The sequence below is a fragment of the Alligator mississippiensis genome, chromosome 1 (genome assembly GCF_030867095.1).
Source record: "Alligator mississippiensis isolate rAllMis1 chromosome 1, rAllMis1, whole genome shotgun sequence".
Classification (NCBI taxonomy): Eukaryota; Metazoa; Chordata; order Crocodylia; family Alligatoridae; genus Alligator; species Alligator mississippiensis.
The window spans coordinates 262,330,230-262,351,141 of record NC_081824.1 but is presented as its reverse complement, the minus strand read 5'-3'; the positions used below and the strand labels follow the sequence as shown (position 1 = coordinate 262,351,141).

At 43.5% G+C, this 20,912-nt stretch overlaps 2 protein-coding genes across 3 annotated transcripts; both read left to right on the top strand.

Annotated features, from left to right (window-relative positions):
• Positions 1-83: 83 nt before the first annotated feature.
• On the top strand, positions 84-3,214 carry TRMT10C (tRNA methyltransferase 10C, mitochondrial RNase P subunit). Its single transcript, XM_006271774.3, has 2 exons — positions 84-192; positions 1,676-3,214. The coding sequence occupies exon 2, from the start codon at positions 1,707-1,709 to the stop codon at positions 2,892-2,894; it is 1,188 nt and encodes a 395-aa protein (XP_006271836.1). The 5' UTR covers positions 84-192; positions 1,676-1,706; the 3' UTR covers positions 2,895-3,214.
• A 749-nt stretch (positions 3,215-3,963) lies between these two features.
• PCNP (PEST proteolytic signal containing nuclear protein) lies at positions 3,964-16,773 on the top strand. Of its 2 annotated transcripts, none has more exons than XM_059720565.1 (5): positions 3,964-4,262; positions 10,597-10,765; positions 12,765-12,839; positions 13,563-13,618; positions 15,010-16,773. In XM_059720565.1, the coding sequence occupies exons 1-5, from the start codon at positions 3,979-3,981 to the stop codon at positions 15,137-15,139; spliced, it is 714 nt and encodes a 237-aa protein (XP_059576548.1). In that variant the 5' UTR covers positions 3,964-3,978; the 3' UTR covers positions 15,140-16,773. The 2 variants fall into 2 exon arrangements, with proteins under 2 accessions (XP_059576548.1, XP_006271835.1); XM_006271773.4 differs by having other exon boundaries at positions 4,165-4,262; positions 10,545-10,765; positions 15,010-15,387.
• The last annotated feature ends 4,139 nt before the right edge of the window (positions 16,774-20,912 follow it).

The following is a 20,912-nucleotide window of genomic DNA, read 5'->3' as shown; positions in this document are numbered from 1 at the left end:
GAAGCGGGCCAAGGGCTCGGTGGTTTTTCCAATGGGCACGTGCGAAACTTCCAAATGTTTGTTTGTTTTGTTTTGTTTTTCAGCAAAGGATTTCTCTTCTGATCTACTATTCATCTAGATTCCCTGCAAAAGGGCTTTTTTCGAAGAGCTTTTATGTAGGCACGTGTGTTCAGCACCGGGCAAGCAGGAGAGGTAAAGCAGCCTTATTAAAGCATTTAGGTTGTGTTTGCTGCTAGGATAAGCCAGCATCTCTGTTGGAGCAATGCCAACATGTGTGCAGCTTGTGCAGGAGTGGCTGTCACAGCAACTAAAACCATCTGTCTTTGAGGATGGTTTCAGGAAACTTGTCACGCTGGCATGCATGTATTGCAAAGCTGGGCAACTGTATAGAGAGTCGTAGTCCAGTAAATCTCGGTTGCAGGCGAAATGGTTTTATTTTGGAACTGCTGTTAGTTTTTGAACTGTGTGTGTGAGCATTTTTTAACTTTCAGGTGGCAATGTTAATACTGCACTTACTTGAATCTAAAATGAGGTGTTGTCCTGAGTTTCCCTTCAGCTGTCCCAATCAGCATGGGTGAAAAAAAGCCCCTTATCTTAGATCTATATACAGAGTAGATGGGAGGTGCAGGAGGCTGCTGCAGCTCTGACTCTGGCCCTGACCCTGCAGCAGCACCTGTCTTTGAGGTTTGTCTTCAATCCGGGGCTGTCTTCCGTCAGAGTACGTACAGTAACATACATACAGAATTTGGAAATCATTTTTTACTTTTCAAATTTTGAAAGTCAGAGTTTGACTTTCTTAAGGAGGATCACTATGGAGAGGGTGGAAAAATGTTGGTGACTTGTTGTCTTTGTTTTTAGTCCCAACTCTTCACTGTTTAAGCAGGAATACGCAACGTAACTTGGTGAGGACAGCCCAATGAAATGAATGGGAATACTAATGCGAATGAAGTTACATGTGTGCTTCAGTTGTTCACAGCACATGTATAGCACACATCTTTGTAAAAATCTAAGCCTAAGTGAGTGACTATATAGTCTTGGTGGGAATTTGCAATGGGAGCTTCTCTATAATAAATATAACATTAAAAGGAGAAATGCTTTTTCTCTGACATCAGGGTATCCCAGCAGCATTGCTTGTGCTGCCACATCACAGTTGAGTTTTGCTTGTCACAGACTTGCTTATGACTTGAGTTTCTATGCCTTATTGAAAAAGCAGCGGAAATGTCTGTTCGTTGTAACATCAAACAAGAAAATTGTTGTTTTCTTGTTTCTGTGAAAGTCTCCATCTTTGAAATCATTTGTGGTATCTGAGTAGCATAATGCTTACTCCCATCACCGTTTTTTCTGTCTGCAATCTGACATACAAGTTTGATTTGAAATTGGGAAAGCTGAACATGGTTAACTGTTGCTCAACTTAGCAAAATATAGATGCGTCTTATTGTCATTTTAAAGAGCAAAGCTAATGATTGCTTCCTCTAGCAGTAACATCAATTTGATTTCCCTTTTAAAGCCAATGGAAAAAAAGTTAAATGAAATACTGTAGTGTTTTCCTGGGAATATAAAGAAGTAAGCTTTTGTTCTTCAGGATTTGTAAAATTGACAGGATTTGAGGTATTCATATGTCTTTGACTACTGATGGGGTTTTTTTTCGCTTTTTGTCTTATTACCATTTTGGCAGGTAATTGTTTGGACGCAGCATAGTCCCAACCATGAGCATTTTCAATATGCTTCTGAGAAACGTTGTCAGACGTTCTGTCTTCCCATTTGCCATGAAGGAGAGAAGAAAGAATGGCTTGTTTTTAACATCTTTCTATAAAACATTTCCACACAGAACTCTGAATTTGTCACCTTGCTTGAAGGACGCTGAACCTAACCCCTCTCAGAAGCTGAATTTGGATGAATGGAAAAATGTTATGAAATCGAGACGGCAAGAGGAAATCTGTGAGCCTACGTCCAAATGCGAGGAGGATTCCACTTTAACTGCCATGCGGGAGTTTGTGGAGATGCGGAGGCTAGCTAGCAGATCTGTTCCTAAAAATGTGACTGAAGAAGCGTTAAAGACCCTTATGGAACTTCCCACAAAGTCATCAAGACTTAAATATTTGAAATTCTTAGCTGAGAAAGAGAAAAAAATAAATGCCAGGAAGGCAAAGCAGGAAAAGAAAAAGCAAGACCAGGAGGAACTGCTGGGAACTGTTGAGAAAAGGGATACCGATGAGCTAAAGAATACTTTGTTGAGACGGTTCAACATCAATACTATGGAAAACTTGCATAGTTGGAGGGCTGCTAACGCTATGATCTTTGGCCAACCTCTGGTATTCGATATGGTTTATGAAAATTGCATGTCACGCGCTGAACTGGGGAACGCAGTGGACCAGATGATGGAATGTGAAGGGTTTAATAGAAAGTCTGTAGATCCATTCCACTTACACTACTGTAACCTCAGTGTAGATGGGCCATATCATAAGGGGTTTAGCAAGCGCTATGGAGAGGCATGGGACAAATTACTCGTGACAGTGACAGAACAGTGTTACACAAATCTCTTTCCAAGAGACAGGCTCATCTATTTAACACCTGATTCCCGTAAGATAATGACGACATTTGAGCACGATAAAATTTACATAATTGGGTCATTGGTTGACAAGACTGGACAGCCGCGAAGTAGCTTTGCTCAAGCAAGGCGGCTAAATTTGCCAACTGCTAAGCTCCCCCTGGATAAGTACTTGCGGTGGACCAGTGGTAGAAAAAGTCTAACGCTGAACCAGATGCTTTGCATTTTACTAACTTTAAAAGAAACTGGTGATTGGAAGAAAGCTCTGCAGTTTGTTCCACAAAGGTGCTATGACGGTTTTGTAGATGTAGACTTGCTTTCCAGGCTTAATGATGCAAAATTTTAGAAATCACCAGGAACAGTGAATTTGGTAAACTACTGTACAAAGCAAAGAAAGGGTGGAAAGAGGAGGTTTCTAAGAAGCAAATCCCTCAAACATGCCTGCGTTTCTTCTCAATGGGGAATTCCCTGCAAAAAGCCAAGGGCAGAACTTAGTCCTCAGAAAGTACTGTCGGTACCTAAAAACTTTAAAAGAAGAGCTGCCTGAAATGAGATGCTGTGTATAACCTGACTATTTCTGCTATTTACACAGAAGCTTATTAATCATCTTGTTCAAACATCTCTAGGAGTCTTTGATTACCAAATATAAAATTCACTTACAGTAAATTTGTTTGTTTGTTTAGTAACATAATGGTGGGACAGTGGAGAATATAGCTTCATTTTAAAGCTGGTGTGGGCAATGATTTGGGCCTGTGGGCCACTTAGGGAATTATAGGGAACTGTCATAGGTGGGGTCACCCTCCCCAACAGCACAGAGCAGCCCAGAGGTGATGCTGGGGAAGCACCTCAGGCAGCCAGAAGGGTCCTAGCAGGTGCGACTGTCCCTGCCACCCTGTGCTGTGTTAGCCACAGCCAATTTGGGGTTGGCAGGACTGCCTGTCTGTCTCTCCTTCCCACCCCACACTGTGCTGCAAGCTAGGTCCTTCTGCCTGCAGGGTGACATGAGAAGGATTTGAAGCTGGGGGAGCAGGAGTGTGGCCGTGTTGCAGGTTGGATGGATGGACAGGTGCACATACATTCTTCTGCAAATGAGCAACCCCCCTGCTCACTCCTAGCAGTTACAGCCCTGTACTTTCCCTTTGAAAGCCAATGGCCAGAATAATAATAAAATGACAATAAAACTGTGGGCGCAGCATGCAGACCCCACCAGGGGCTGAGGTCCCCATCATGGACCCGGGCCTGGGCCCACACTTGGCGCTACTGCCAGAAGCAGCAGCCTGGCTGAGGTTCCCCCACAGCGTCGGCCTGGCGGTTTAAGGGCCTGGTGGGCTGCGTCACTTCCTCCGCCCCATCATTGCTCGAGCCTGCTGCGCGCGCCCTTTTCCTTGCCCAATCAAAGAAAGGCTTCCCGCCCTTTGCTGTGGAGCTCCATGCTGCTTCTCCCGGAAGTGCGTGTACCTGCCCTCGAGCATTCTGGCGCTCCCCCGGAAGTTATCCAGTCGCGCGCGCAGGGAAGGGTCGGGTGTGACACCTTCCGGCTGGACGCTTTGCTGCCGCCACCTTCCACGTACTGTGGGGAAGGCGCGCGAGGGCTGAGTCCCGGCTCCCGCGCACGCGCAGAGGGGCTGAGGGAGGGAGGGAGGGAGGCGGCGGGGGAAGATGGCGGACGGCAGGGAGGCCGAGGAGCAGCCGAAGCGGCCGCAGCCCGAAGGAGGTGAACACGCAGCGCCGCTCCAAGCCCCGGGCGGGCCCGCCGGGAGGGAGGGAGGGAGGGAGGGAGGGAGGGGGGGGGGCCTGGGCCCGAGGGTACGAGCCAGGGGAGAGGCCGCAGTGCTGCCCCACCGTTGCAGAGGGAAATGGCGTTAAAGGGGGGCGGGCTGACTTGAAAGAAGGCTGCAGGATGGGGCCGGGTATTGTCCAGCGGTATAGGTCGATGCAGGTATAAGTGGAGTCAAAACTGATGGCATAAATAGATGTGTAGAATATATAGGATCGAAACTTTTATGAGACCAACTAGATCTTCAAAAAAAACCCCCAAAACCTTTTGTGTGTAAACTTTGGGGCACAGGAGATGCAAATAATCTGTGGCAAAACATGGATTTTAATTTCTACCAAGGAGAACTTTGACAATCTTTGCAATCTCCTATACGGTTGCCCTAGGTAGGAATGAAAACTCATGTTTGGCAGGAGATTATTTATGTCTCCTGGGCCTGAGGAAGAGTGGGTGTGCCCGAAAGCTTGCACATAAGACATTTATTTGTGAATATCTAGTTGGTCTCATAAAAGATATCACCTCTGCCACCAGTTTTGATTCCTTTTGCCTCTAGACAAACACGGCTACAACCAGGAGACCAGGTATAAATAGAGATATTCAATTTCTGAATTATCTTCTCCCACCTTAACCAGTGGGCTGCCCTGTACTAGTGCACACGTGTTTTGTAACCGAATCAGCAGTCAGGCCATGAATGCTGGGAGAGGAGCAGGACCACTTGGCAAGAGTAAAAACACTTAAGGAAGAGGGCTCCTTTTCTTTTTTGTTAATAGTATGGCAGCTTCTTGCATTTGAGTAATACAGACAATTCTCTCGCACCATTTTACACATCATGGCTGCTCCTCCCCTTCCCCTCCTACCCCCAGTATCCGTTTGGAAGATTTCTATTAACGTTAGTTGACTTGGAAATCCTAAACTGGAAAAGGAGGAAAAAGACTCGGAATCCACGTACAGCCCCATACCCCTTTCTGGCTTTAGATGCAACTCTTTCACTAATAAGACTCCAGGTCTTTGGGTGATTTGATGAAAGGTGAAATGAACCTTCAAACCAGTTGATACAGGCTCAACACATAACTGTGACTTAATGTTAGTATGCAGGAGTTGCAATTTTAGGTTCCCACATGTCTCATTTTCTTGACTCAAAAATCTAGTTTCATGTAGCTCTTTGAAACTTAAAGCTTTAGAAAATAGTTATTTTGCATAGTAGCAGTATAGTGACTGAATAGTTTCAAGAGGCATGCAGCTTGTCATGTCTCATATACAGTCTTGTATAAAACAGAACATCCATTTTAATGACAAGAGGAAGGGGTGTCTGAAACTGTGGGGTTATTCCTTAACTTTTTGTTTAAAAAAAGAAGTGGACTCTAGCTTTTGCCTTTAGAAGTTAACTTGGTTGAAAGGTGTTCTTTCTGTGTTGTGATGCGTCATGGTCCTACACATCACAGCCTTATTGCCCAGAGGTGAAATATCTAACAGATGAACAAGGCTGAAGCTTGAGAGGGATATATAATTATCATCATCAGTGCTGCATGTCAGTGGAAACAGGCTCCTTGCTTATCCTTGTTGATATGCAAGTAAATAATACTTCCTTGAAACCAACACTTTGGTCTTGCTTTGACCTATATACAGAATACAGGACTTGATAGTTACCAAAATAATTGATGCTTCTGGAATGTACAGGGTGGATTTGATTTAAATCAAATCAGTTTAAACCACTGGTCAGGAAGCCTTGATTTAATCATTGTTTTCTACAAAAAGTGCAGTCTTGTTGTTGGACATCCTTTATTCATTTAACTTCTTGAAATGTTGCACTTTTAGAGAAAGATAAGGGCTTGACTCTGTATGCAAACTTGCAGAGAGACAATATAGTTGATGAGAGGGTAATCATCAGGTCTGATCTCTCTCATCTCCATATACTGCTGTTAATAAGGATATTATCTCTGGAGACGACAGACTCTCCCTATGCCTGAAGAAGGGTGTTTGTACCCAAAAGCTTGCAAAGAACAATTTTGCCAACTATTTAGTTGGTTTAATAAAGGATAGCACATCTACCCAAAAAACCTCGTCTGCCTGTGATCTCTGGAGAGAGAAATCCACAGTTTGAGAACTGAAACTAAGCATCACAGAGATGCTTAATGGGATCTTCTAGACTAAGCACTGAGTCCCATGGGTACAGTGGTTTTCTTTAATCTTTACTAAGCAATAGAGGAGCCTCTGGGAACCCCAAAAAGATTGGGCCCCTATAATATAGTCCATGGCCTATTGTGGCCTATTTATAAAACTTTTTCTAAAAAGGTTATATGAATATATTGTCTCAAACAGTATATCATTAGAAGTTATAATCCCTATTTCATGGTGATATCTTTGAGCTTTAACATATCTTAAATTTATCTTCGTATAAGTTTATTTTTAACCAGCTTAAAAAAAAATTTAAAAATACAATTAAATAAAGAAATACAATTTTATTTTATTTTTTTTAAATGTTGATTTTTATCTACCCTGGGAATGTAGTGTATGACCTGACTAGCACTGAAAAAAGAATACAGAAGCAGTATCATAAGAAAACAAATACATTGGGTGGAGGACATTGAGAAAGAGACTTGACATTGAGAGGGTAATTGGGCTTGAACTTCAAATAAATAATTTCTTTGAAGTAATTTTTAAAGACCATTATTGTAATGTTTTAAGATTTGCCTAAATAGCAGAGAAATAGCTTCAGTTTAGTATAGAGGTGCCTAAGATGACTTCAGTATTCTAGCTTAGGGACTTTAGAATTTAGCCTTGGCATCATGGAGCTCATCATGAGCCAATTTACCCTGCCAGAAAGTGGGTTGGTAGACTACTACCACTGCTCACAGTAGCTAGTTAAAAGCTAAACTTTGTCTGTAGCTTTCTCCTTTCTATTTTCTTGTTCTGTATTTTTTCTCTCTAAGTCAAGTTGGGAGCTGTGTAGACTTAAGTTGTTGCAGTTAATAAAACAGATTAGAGTTATAATTTTCATGTTAGTTTTGTTAGCTGGCTGTTGTTGTTTTGACTATTAAAGCAGTGGTCTGAGTCTATTTTGCTGCCTAGTTAAGATGCATCATGAATGGGCAGTTTGAATGGTTTGGGAATCATGGTGGGAAATTACATATAGATGGAAGATGAGTAGTGAGTATACCAGGGGTAGGCAATATTTTTTGGCTGGAGTGCTGAAAACCCCCACAATGCCTACCTTGGTAGGTGCTGGAGTGCACCAGAAAAAAAAACCAGGGCAGGGTGTACATGGCAGGATGCCCTGCTTGTGCCCCTGCCCCCAGCCTGCTGCCCTGTGCCCCCCACCCAAAGCCCCTGCCCCCCCAGGCTGGGCTCCGTGGCTGTCAGCAGCTACCCAGAACCTGGGCCAGCTGCAAACATTTGCTGCCTCCCAGCCCCAGGCTCCGGGAGGGAGGCAGCACGTACTGGTAGAGTTCCCTGCTGTGCTGCCCTTGCCGCTTCTGCAAAGCAGTGTTGGAACCCGGCGCAGCAGGGCACAGCGGGAGGAGCAGAAAGCTGCCTGCTCCCAGCTCCCCTGCCACACTTCCCCTGTGTGCATGGGAGCACTGTGGGCAGCAAGCAGGGTTGTGCTCCTTGCTGCTGCCCCCACTTGCAGGGGAAGTGTGGCAGGGCAGGGGGAGCTCGGAGCAGGCAGCTTTCTGTGCCCTGCCGAGCCGGGTTCCAACGCTGCTTTGGAGAAGTGGCAAAGGCAGCACAGTGGGGGAACATTGCCAGTATGTGCCGCCTCCCTGGAGCCTGGGGCCGGGGCTGGGAGGCAGCAGGTGTTTGCAGCTGGCCCAGGTTCTGGGTAGCTGCGGATAGCCACGGAGCCCAGGCTGCTTGCAGCAGGGCTTCCATGGGAGCAGCCTGGGCTTAGCAGCTATCCGCAGCTACCCAGAGCTGGGACCAGCTTCAGCTGGGAGGCTTCAAACAGCTGCTGCCCTCTCATCCTGGCCCCGACTGTTTCCCAGCCCTGGGCTCCAGGAAGGCAGCAGGTGCTGGTACTGCACCCGTTGGGGCTCGGAAGGCAGCAGCTGTTTGTGGCCTCCCATCTGCAGCCAGCCCCGGCTCTAGGTAGCTGCTGGAACCCAGGCTGCTCCCAGCAGGGCTTGCGGTGTCCCAGCTGTCTCCTGGGAGCAGCCTGGGCTCCCAGTTGGCAGCAGCTACCCAGAGCCAGGGCTGGCTGCAGCTGGGAGACTGCAAATATCTGTGCTGGGCTCCAGAGCCCAGGCATCAGCTCTTTACCGGCGTGTGCACACGACTGGGAGCAGGCGGTGGGGAAGGGGCGTGAGGCAGCGCAACCCCAGTCTCTCCCCCACTTCCAGCACAGAACTGGTGACTGGGCTCTGGAGCCCAGCGCAGCTGTTTGTAGCCAGCCTGGGCTCTGGGCAGCTGTAGCAAGCAGCGGGCAGGCTTTAAACAGCTGTGCCAGGCTCCACAGCTCTGGCATCAGCTCCATGCTAGCGGTGACTGTGCATGCACCTCGGGGCAGACAGCAGGGCAGCGCAGCCCAGCTCGCCCCGAGGTGCGCATGCAGTTACCGCCAGCATGGAACTGATCCCAGAGCTGTGGAGTCTGGCGCAGCTGTTTGCAGCCTGCCTGCTGCTTGCTATAGCTGCCCAGAGCCCAGGCTGGCTACAAAGAGCTGCATCAGGCTCTGGAGCCCAGTCACCAGCTCTGTGCTGGGAGCGGGGGAGAGACTGGGGTTGCGCTGCCTTAGGCTCCTTCGCCACCACCTGCTCTGAGGCATGCGTGCATGTGCTGGTACAGAACTGATGCCTGGGCTCCAGAGCCTTGCGCAGCTGTTTTGAGCCTCCCGGCTGCAGCCAACTCCAGCTCTCTGTAGCTGCTGCCAGTGACGGAGCCGGGGCTGCTCGCAGCAGGGCTTGCAGCCTCCGAGCCACCTGCTGGGAGCAGCCTGGGCTCTGTCGCTGGCAACAGCTACCCAGATCTGGGGCTGGCCATGGCGTGCCAAGCAAAATGGCCTCATGTACCACGCTCGGCATGGGGGCCGTGGCTTGCCGACCCCTGGAGTACACCATGAATGAGCACTTAGGAAAACATTGGGTCCCTTAAAGTTAGGAATTTAAATCTGTATAAGTATTGATTTTTATTTTTTTTTCTTCCTGATAAAGTGGAATAAATGTTTTAGTCTTAGGCTTTTCCATTTCCCTAGCCTTTTTCTTTTGATCTTGCTTGTTTCCCAGTTCTTTCTCTGCATCCTCATAAGCCTCAATTTAGAACAGCTATTCTTTCAGTTGGGCCCTGCCTATCGCTAAACTAGTCCTCAACATCTGAATTGGTTATCTGTCTGGTACTCCTATTTTCTGCTTGCAACAGAAGCAAAAGACTGATTTTTTTTTTTTTTTTAATCCCAATTATGACAGTGTTCCTCTTGCTGTTATCACATTGTTTCCTGCAGAAAAAGGGATCTGATTTATACTTATGCCTGTATTGTTTCACCTACTTCAAGAGCAGAATTAAATTTCTCAGAACCATTTGTCACTTGGTGCAGCTGAAAAAGCCTTGTATATACAAATAAGGCATAATTCAGATGGTGTGCAACATGGGCCAGTTACACAGATAAACTGTTTTTTCCCCACAATTTTGTGCACTACTAGAAATGATACAAACTTCCCTAAAGCTCCTCTTTTCAGTTGCACTATTCTGATGATGGTCCTTTTGTCAGCGGAGCCAGTTAATTTTATAAAGACAAGGTGTGTGACCAAACATTGAGTAGAAACTAAATTGAGGCTACTGGGCTCATTTCAACTACTTGTATGAGTTTGATGATAGCCTAGAGACTGGCTTAGGCACTCCATGCAAACAATCTTATGTCAAAAATAATTTGATTCAGCTTGTCTATGCCAGATATGAAATGGGATTTCAAATGTAAAAAGTTCTTGTGGTCCTTAAAAAGGTTGAAAATATTGCATTTTAGTTTTTATACAAGTCCTATATTAATGATGTGACACTTAAGATACTTTATGACTTTTGTACATATGAAGGAGTTTTTGTATTACTTTAGTTAAAAACTTAGTTTCTTCTACTCTTTCTGAGTTTGTGTATACAGTAGTAGAGACTAGACATTAGTAACTACTGGTAGCATTGTAAGCACCCTCCCTATAATAATGCTTTATGAGGTTGCTGCTCCCATCAATCTGCTTAGTAAAAATAGCTCATCTTGGTAAGTTGTTTCGACTTCACCAGGACCTGAAGAAGAGGCAGAAAAACCTGTGAAAACTAAGACTGTTTCTTCCAGTAATGGAGGGGAAAGTTCGAGTCGCAGCGCAGAGAAACGGGCAGCTAATGAAGAAGCTGAAGACTTCTCCACAAAGCCTGCTCCTGCCAAAATGTCCAAGTTTGGATTTTCCATAGGCAGTCAGACAACAAAGAAGGCACCTGCAATATCCATCAAACTTGGGGCAAATGTAAGTTGTTTGAAGGTTTTGTTTATTTTTAAGAAAAGCAAAGGAAAGGAGTAGTATTTTGGGGAGATCAACTCTGAATTTCATTAGGCTTTATCCTCAAGATGTGAATAGCTTAGCAAAAGCACATCAATATTGGCTGGTGGGAAATAGCTGTGGGGCATCTACTTGTATGCATGTATTGGAGGGTGTAGAAAGGAGGGGGAAGTAGAAAATTAACAGGATTAAATCAACTCTAAACTATCTTTGAATATCTGAGAAAATGTTGTAACTAAGTCCAGGAAGGGAAGTCCTAGGAGCTTCAGTGTTCAGGGCATTTACAAAACCAGTTTTAAAGCTCTGAATCTTGTGTAGGCATTGCTAGGTGCACTGAATCATCTAGTGGGTGGTCTTCCAATTTTAAGATTTTATTGTGGCATGGAAAAATCTGTTCTTTTCCTGAGTTCTTTATCCTAGCGCTTCTTTTGAATCTTGATTTAAGAATGCAAGAACTCAGTCATTTCCTCAATAATAGAAAATGTACAAGAAATAGGACTCATTGCCATCCTTGCATTTCCAGAAATCTTAACATCTCTACTTGTCCAGGACAAGTTCCTCCTGCTTGCTTGCCAGGATAGGTAATTTTGAAGTGAGGTTTGCATTCCTGTACCAATCAAATAGATCAGATCTTTTTTAGATCTATACTTTTCCTAATGAAAAGCTTGCTTCACTGCTCACTGTTGCAGGCAAGAATTTGGTTGTTTACATAATACAAGTCTTCTACAGTTCTTGTATCTCATGACTGCATAATAAATCCTTAGGTTCAGTTAAAATTGCGGTCTTTAAAGATCACATACCTAAAATGTCAGCAGTTTTCAAATCTGCAGAGGAGGAAAAGAGGACACTTAGTAGGATGCTTTTCCAAGGGCTTGTTCTCCGATTAGGGGGAAAAACCGCATTTTGGTACATAAGCACATGGAAGTCATCTCAGCCCTTGAAAAATAGAAAAGATGTCTTTTGGGTTGCTATAAGTTCAAATTTCTTACACTGAAAGTTATTTTCAGTGGCACTAATTTTAGCTCAGACTTTCTGGTTCACTGATTTCAGTGATTGACTGACTTCACATGCAGTTGAAAAGTTTGGTGCATCCAGATTTGGTACCATTTCTCCTGTCTTCTTATCCAGGATAGTGGTACTGATGCCTTCAGAGGAAGTAAATTTTGTAGGTGCAGCTATTCCCTATAGGTGTTGTGTAGGACATTGTTATCTACTTCCCCAGTAGGCACTATTTATTATCAAACCACACATGTAAAGGAACAGTTATTAGCAACTATTTTGCCTTCTATCCTTTGTTTTCCTTTTTCTTTCCTACCATTTATTCCCTCTGCATTGCAGGGCATGCTGAACTATCATAGGTTTTAATGGTTTGCTATTTTTACTGTATTTTTGAAGCATAATGTTTATATTAAAGCTATTGTTGTCAGTGAGAGGGAGTTTTGTTCCCTCCTCCAGGGTGTTGAACAAGCTGATGCTGTCTCTTGCTTCTGAATTGGGCATACTGTTTAAAACCCCAATTTAAAAATCATTGATGGCTTAATCTAGAAAATTATGCAAGTATTAAAGTTTGAGAAGATAAATGCAAAAAAGCTGAATGCATTTGACTGAGAAAAAAAATTCCTCTTCGGTTTTGGAGACATAATAAAAAGACACATTTGCTGCAAGCTGCTCAGGTTCTGATTTAATCGCTCAAATCATGCAACAGTGACCACATGTCCCTGTTAGGGTGTGTGTTTGCTACAAATGAAGATCTTTCTCATGAGGAATTGAAACCTAGGAGGATCTGTCTAAATCATCAGAGACTGTCCTGCTCAAATGAGTGGATGCTCCCATGAACTCATTTGTGGAAAACTGCCTGGTTCAGAGAAATCTCAACTCTAGACATTTGTTTTAAAAGGTTAGTTAAACTAATGTATCCTGGACAAATAGATAAGCTTCTCTAATTTTTGTGTGTTCTGTCTTTCAGAAGCCTAAAGAGCCTACTCCAACCCTTGCTCCAAAAACCCTTTCTGTAGCAGCAGCTTTCAATGAAGATGAAGATGTGAGTAAATAACACCTGGTGGTTGCCATGTATTATAGAGGGACACAAGTTATAGAGCATGGGCAGGTGCTATGTTAACTTCTCACTTGACCTGCATTGGCATTTTTGTGGAGAAATGTCTGTGTGTTGTCCTTAAACATGTAGTTTTGCTGACCTTTTCCACTGGTGTGATAGAAATGCTGATACGTTTTCTCTGGAAAAGTTTCTCGCTCAGGAGCCTTGAGTCCAGATCTTCAGTTCGAATTCTCAGTGCTGCTTTCTTTTGATGCAACTGTTGTCTTGCTATTGAATCTAAATAGCCCTGAGACACTCAAACTGACTAGTGTATGTAGCTCATGACATTTGTCACTTTTTCTACTGTATACCCACTTGTGCTGCATAAAAGACAGGAAGCTAGGTATATTAGATGCTGAAGGTTTCCATTGATCCATGTGGCAGCATATTGCTTGGAGATGGGCCTAGTGCTGTAGCTTGAAGTATAGCAGCATTGTTATATATAGAGAGCTGGCTACAAAAGTCCGCTCTATTCATAAAGAGACTAACAAAGGAATTTGTACTAGTTTCTTTCTGCTCCTTTTTAAGAGTCTGGGCTTATTTGTTTTAAAGTGTATCACTTTCCTAAGGATATATGGGTGTCATTTCATGTTCATGTCAACAGGAGAATATGAAAATGTAGCCACACTAGTATTTAACCGTTCTGTAATACTCACGTTTTCTCTGTAGAGCGAACCAGAAGAAATGCCTCCAGAAGCAAAGATGCGCATGAAGAACATTGGAAGGTATGTTAGTGTAACAGTGCTTTGAAAGGAGGGTGGAGGAGGACCTTGTACAACTTGGGGCGAATTATTGCTGATGGTCTAATAATGTCAGAAGGACAAACATGCTCCTGCAACTTCACAAAGCCACAGTCTACAAAATGAGGTAGATTTTTTTTTTTTTTGTCTTGGACTTAAGTTTTGGACTGCTACTTAAATGCCCCCTTCCATTTTCCAGAGTAAGAGGAAATTGTACCTACATTTCAAAGGTGAAAATTAGGTGCGACTCCTGGTGTTAGCAGTCTTTCTATTCTTCTCTTTCATTATTGAACTCCAGATCCTTGCAGTCTCAAACTACTGTGGTTTTACCTTTATGGTGTAAATGTTTCTGGACACCTTTTTTGTCATCTGCCCAGAACTTAAAATCTCTACATGTAGGAAAAAGAGGCTTATCTCTTGCTGAAAAACAAAAGAGAATTCCTTGTATATATTAGAAATATGTGTAAGCTGATGAAACTTGGAGAAAGTTAGCAAGAGCCAAATTAGGCTTTGATACAGGCAGGGTCAGTTACATCCATACATGAAGGCTGAATCTTGGACCTTGTATTCTTAAGCCAGTTTGACATTTTGTAACTTTGAAAGGGTAATGTCTTTGTGGCCCCTGACAGATGTTAATTTACATGCACAATGAATGGGATCAAATGTTCAAGATCTGCTGTGGCAGGCGACACAATTTTTGGGATCTGGGATAAAGTTCCTTGAATGCCACTGTGTGCCAGAAGTTTTAAAGCTTCACTATTCAGCTTGGCATCAGGGTCCCCAGTACCAGGCTGCCTGGCATAGTTTTAAACCCACTGGTGTCCTAGGAGCCTGGTGTCAGAGGCAGACTCCCTGTGAATCGAGAAATATCAGTAGGCTTGTGCTTGCCATTTTTACCGCATGACAAATTGTTTGAATGTTTACACATGTTACAGTTTATTGCACAATTAACACATTGATTAATATCTGCCAGAGGTCTGTAGGATCATTATTGTTAATGAAAGATCTGAATCTGGATCTAGAATTCTTTCTTATGTGAAAAACCAAGTACTTCACAAGCAGCAGCTTTGCAGGTTACTTCTTCTGTCCCCACCATACCCCTGTGTTTCACTGTGTCCTGATTCCACTTCCATCCTGATTCTGGAAGGACCTATGGATTGCTAACAAAGCTGTCAGTAAAAGTGACTTGTTATATAGCCATTTGTTCACAGGTTCACATAAGCTGCTAAAAGAGCTCTGCCAGTAGTGACGGTTTCTGTTCACTGCTGACATAGGTTAGATTTGAACTAGCAAGGTGAAACTGCAAAGCTGTGTTTATGCATCCAGTTTCACAGGGTACTTTAATTGATCCTCCTTCAATCTTCTGTTTATCACAGGGATACACCAACCTCAGCAGGACCAAATTCCTTCAATAAAGGAAAGCATGGGTTTTCTGACAACCAGAAGCTATGGGAGCGGAATATAAAATCTCATCTTGGAAATGTTCATGACCAAGAGGATGACTAAATGATGTGTATTGAGATTTGGGTTGGGGGAAGGGCAGGGTGTGATGTTAAAGGAACAGTTTCCTTTTTTAAGAATGGTGTAAGACTATCTTTGGAGCCACTTTTTTAAGAATTAAGTGGTACACTAATAACTGAGTTTGAAATTAGAGGTAATTTATGTTTTGTATAAAGATTTCAAGGCATTTGCTAATTTTGTAGTTCCATGTGATTAGTTTCAAAAGTTACAGATAATAAAGAAATTGGAAGTGGTACCTTTTTAAGATTTTTTTGTTCTGTCACAGTGATTTCTTCAGGTGGACAAAAAAGGTTACTGTCTCTTTAAGCAAATTAATGTTGAATGCTACTGCACTCTGGCTTCCAGCCCCCTCCTTCTAATGGGAAAAGTTACAGAGAGTGAGCATTGTGTTGTACTAGAAGTGTTACTGGACTATTAATTTGAACATAAGTTTAGACAACATAGAAATATAAAAAGCCTGGATTCCTTTCCCTGTAGTCATCTTTTGTTACCTCTTTACAAACTAGGAATTATGTTGCTCTGAGTGGCTATAGTAATTTAGCTCTAATCTTGTTTTGAAATTTTATGTAAAAATATGTAATATTCAATCTGTGGCCTGTTTCATTCTCAAGAAATGGGTCTTGTCTACATATTAGCTACAGCCTCTAAAGATTATTTGCTACAAAGGTAAACCAGTATTTTAACTGTGCTCCTCTTAAATCATTGGCATCAAGTAGTGCTTTGTTAGCATTTCCTTGTGAATTAAATGGAGACAAATATTAACAAAATAATTATCAATACATGAGTCACCACCAAAAAGATGAATATATGTAAATTAAGCTTCATATTTGGTTGAAATAGTTTCCTGTACTACTCCTAAAAGGAGAAAAAGCCACACCAAAAATTCAATAACTTACTGTTTATAAGTACAAGAACTGTTAAGATGCACTTTCTGTATTTTGCCATTTTTAAATATGCCTTTACATGCTAAACTATACTTATGGATTCAAGTGACACTATCAGGTTTAGAAAATTCCTTTATTACTCTCATTACTAATCCTTTTAATTACTGGCAGCTTTAAAAATCTAACTTTTGATTACAGATCTGGTTCAAACAGTAGCACCAAATCAAAATCAGTTTCATTTTCTATTTCTCATATTTTGGAAGAGTGAGGTAAGATTTCAAACATTGGAAGAGTCTAAATTCCTTAAAACTATTTTACTTTAGCTTTGAATTACGAAAGCATTTGTATCAACGAGTCTTGAACAAAAATATTTTGAGAACAACTGCACTTTTAGTGACTAAAAGTACCTGATAGCGTCCTCTGCTAAATTAATCTTTCATGTTTGAAATGGATTGTAGAATTTGGTTTGGATGAACCATTTTTCACACCTCCTTAAGACCTTGTTGAGCATAGCTGGTGCAGAGAGGAAAGTGCATCTTTAAAAGTTTATTTTAGAAAAGCTCTGACCACTTAGACTTTGAGTTTATAAGTTCTAAAACCAATTTTTTGTATTTTTGTATTGTATGTGTAATCTTTTTTTCTTCTGAAGTCTGATGCAGTTGAATATCTGTAACTATTATTTTCTTTAAAAGCCTTGTTATAAACATAACATAAAAACGTATACATTTTTTTTCATAGCAGAAATTGATTTATAAAAATGCTTTGAAAGCTGAACTTAAGGACTTCCAAAAGTGACTTTTGGCTTCTTATTATCTTTGGTGTTCTTGAAGCCAGTGGTGAAAACCTCCTTTGATTTAAGCAGAAGCAGAGTGTGAGGCATCTAGTTTTATCCACTGTAAAGATTTATATGATTACATACATCTAGAATACTTCCCCCAAAGCAGTAGAAATGTAAGTAGAAATACTAGATTGATAATATTACTGCTTTGGAGCCTACTGTTAGTCAGTATTCAGGGTCTTGCAGGGAGTAGGAGAAATTGATGATGGCTGAGTTTGGGACCTTTTTGTTATACAATCCTGTTTATTTACAGGATCTGACAGAACACTGGAGGAATCACACGTGAAAGAGAGTTTCTTGTGCTCATGGTAACAATTCTCCTTGCAGCCAGCAGTCTGTCCAAAAGATCGGTTGGCTTTTTCCCCAGGCCATGCAGTTTTTCTGTTGCTTCCTTCCACAACATGCTCTCTCCACTTCAGACCATGTGCAGCCCCATGTATTTCTTTTCAGCTCCTAGGCCAACCACTCCCCCATCATTGTTCAGTTTCTTAAACAGCCATCACATCTCTTTGGGGTAGTTAGCGGTGCTATATTTCAACTGTTTATTTCATAAACAACTTGCAATTGCTTTTCTGAACAAAGGTTAGCTGTTAGACCTACCAGCTGTAATGAGGTTTTAGTCCAGCCTCAGTGTATTGAGATGCTAAGCATACAGCCAATATTCACAAGAAACAGCTTTCACATCATAAGAAGAAGTGTGATTTTTCTTAACGGGGGGAAAAAATGTTGAATTTCTTCCTTGACACATCTGCAATGAAGGTGTATAGTCTATAACAGCTATTTTGTCTGCATCTTGGGCTCAGTCTGTCAGCAGCTGGAGTGAAGGGAGAAAAATATGTATTTGCCAAGTAAGTAAGCCTGCATTCCAATTGGCTTCAGAATTCAAAGCAGAGAGAGAAGTATACAGATGTATCTGCTTGTGTAAAAGCAGTGAAAGCTGTTGTGTGTAATGACAGAACCCAAGCCATTGCCACTATGGAACTACTTTTTTCCACTCAGTGACTCCTGTGTTTTGGTGAGATTCATCTTCCACACTTTGGTTGTTCTCTACGTGCTTCTTCACTGGAACTTACTTGGTCCTTCAGATACCTTGAGAGAGATTTTGGAATAGAGTGCCAGATTCAGGATGGCTTTGTTCTAACTCTGAAGAGATGCTTTTCTAAGCGACTTCATTCTTTCCACCTCCTGTAAATGGGGGCTTATTTCACCAGTAATAAGAAGACTGTTAGCCCTTCAGACAGTTGTTCCTAATGTTTCAAACAAGGTACAGAGATCCAGTGCTGTCTCCACTACCTAAGATGGGAGATAGGAACTTAGTTGACTTGGTGCTGATCCTCTTTGTAAAATAGGTGGTAAAAGAAAGTAACACAGGCCTTGTGATATTTAAGCTGGGACCAGAGATCTGATAGCTGCAGATAAGTTAGGCTGATTCTTTGTCCCCTGCAGGATCAGAGTGGGAAAAGTGCATGTCAGCTCCAAACCCTTGTACCAGAACAGATGCCCTCTCTATTGACACAGGCAGATGTGTTTATTTCTTCAAGATGAAGCATTGGTCTTCGTACTGATACTGCCACACTAGTCTCTCCACCATTCAGCCTTTGGGTAGTGTTGTTTTCCTTTCCTGTTACTTAAAGGCCAGTAACAACTCCCAACATACTTCTCTTCCTACTTTCATATAATTTCCCTTACTCGAACTACCCCAGTTGGCCTCATGATCACTACTAGTAAGTGTGTGTGATGGGGAGGGGGGCGGGATTCAACTTTGGCAAAGAAATTTGAGACGGTGTCATAGTTCAGCTCTTTCTCAGTCTTCACCATTGAGGTGGTGCTAGAATCCCTAGGAGTTTCATAGATTTCATAGACATTAGGGCTGGAAGGGACCTTGGAAGATCAAGTCCAGCCCCCTGCCCAAAGGGCAGGAAGTCAGCTGGGGTCATAGGATCCCAGCAAGATAAGCATCCAGTTTGCTCTTGAAGGTGTTCAATGTAGGCGCTTGAACCACCTCCGGTGGCAAGCTGTTCCAGACCTTGGGGGCTTGGACAGTAAAGAAATTCTTCCTTATGTCCAGCCTGAAATGGTCTTGCAGTAGTTTATGACCATTCGACCTAGTCGTCATCCCTTGGGGCGCTCTGGTGAACAAACGTTCCCCCAGATACTGGTGGTCACCCCTGATAAACATAGGTGGCCATCAGATCACCCCTGAGCCTGCGCTTTTCCAGGCTAAAGAGCCCCAGGGCGTTCAGCTATCATCGTAGGGTCTGCTTCCCTGACCTCTGATCATGTACGTGGCTCTTTGGACTCTCTCAAGCTTCTCCACATCCTTTTTGAGTTGTGGAGCCCAAAACTGGACGCAGTACTCCAGCTGCGGCCTCACTAAGGCCAAGTACAAGGGGAGAATGACGTCCCGGGATTTGCTTGAGAAGCATCTATGGATGCAAGCCAGCGTTTTGGTCGCTTTACTAGCCGCAACATCGTGCTGCAGGCTCATGTTCATCTTGTGGTCAATGATGACCCCCAAGTCTTTTTCTTCCATAGTGCTAGCCAGCATAGCACTGCTGAGCCTATAAGGATGCTGTGGGTTTTTCTTCCCAAGGTGGAGAACCTTGCATTTATCGGCGTTGAACACCATCAGATTCTCATCCGCCCACTTGCTGAGCCTGTCCAGGTCAGCCTGGATCGCCCGCCTGTCTTCTGGTGTGTATGCTTTTCCCCAAAGTTTGGTGTCATCGGCGAACTTGGCCAGTCCGCTTCTGACTCCAGTGTCCACATCATTAATGAAGATGTTGAACAGTATGGGTCCAAGGACAGAGCCCTGGGGGACCCCACTGGTCACAGGACACCATGATGAGTGACTTCCATCAATTACTACCCTCTGGGTCCGACCCTGGAGCCAATTTTCCAGTAGGTGGATCGTGGAGGACCCAAGGCGACAATTGGCCAGTTTCTCCAAGAGGCGATCAGGGGAAACCAGATCGAAGGGTTTTTTGAAGTCAAGATATATGACATCAATCTCTTCTCCCTTGTCCAGGTGATAGGTCACCTGGTTGTAGAAGGAAATGAGATTGGTCAAGCAAGACCTACCCACAACAAACCAGTGCTGGCTATCCCTTAAGATATTGGCATCGGCCAGTCCATTAAGGATGGCCTGTAATACACTTTTCTAAGATCTTCCCCGGGATAGAAGTCAGGCTGATGGGCCTATAGTTAGCCGGATCCACTTTCCTCCCTTTCTTGAAGATAGGCACCACATTGGCCATCTTCCAGTCTTCGGGCACTGCACCAGAGCGCCAAGAGTTTTCAAAGATCCGCGCTAGAGGCTGGGCTATGATGCTCGCCAGCTCCTTGAGTACCCTGGGGTGAAGATTGTCAGGGCCGGCTGACTTGAAGGTATCCAGCTTCTCAAGATGTTCCTTCACGAAGTCAGCATTAATGGAGGGCAGGGGATCACCCTCACCCGGACTTCCCGGCCCTGTAGCGGGCATGGGCGTCCCATGGGGCTGATGAAAGACTGACGCAAAGTACCTATTTAATAGGTTGGCTTTTTCCTGGGCGTCAGTTGTCAGTTGCCCCATCTGGTTCAGCAGGGGTCCAATGTTGCCCCTGCTTTTCCTCCAGCTCCCCATATATCTGAAAAAGGACTTTTTATTGTCCTTGATGCTCAAAGCTAGTTGGAGTTCAGTTGCAGCCTTGGCTTTCCTGGTTTGCTCCCTAAAGAGAAACCAAGCAACACAAGACTGCTCCTCCCCCTTATTTGAGGGGCTAGGACCTATTTAGCTTATATTAAGTGATTCATCTGGTTTGTATGGGCATATCCAAACTAGCAAGCTGCCCCAGAGGTAGTGTGAACAATATAGTTGCTAACTGTTTTAAAACTCTCCTGGACATCTAGGTAAGTGGTTTTCAACCTTTTTTGTAGCAGGACCCATATGTAAACATTAATGGCTAGTCCTGACCCACTGCCCCAGGCCCCAGTCTCCGAGTGTGTGTGGGTTGGAGGTGGGGGGGGGCATGAGAGACCCAAGCAACCCCTCACAGG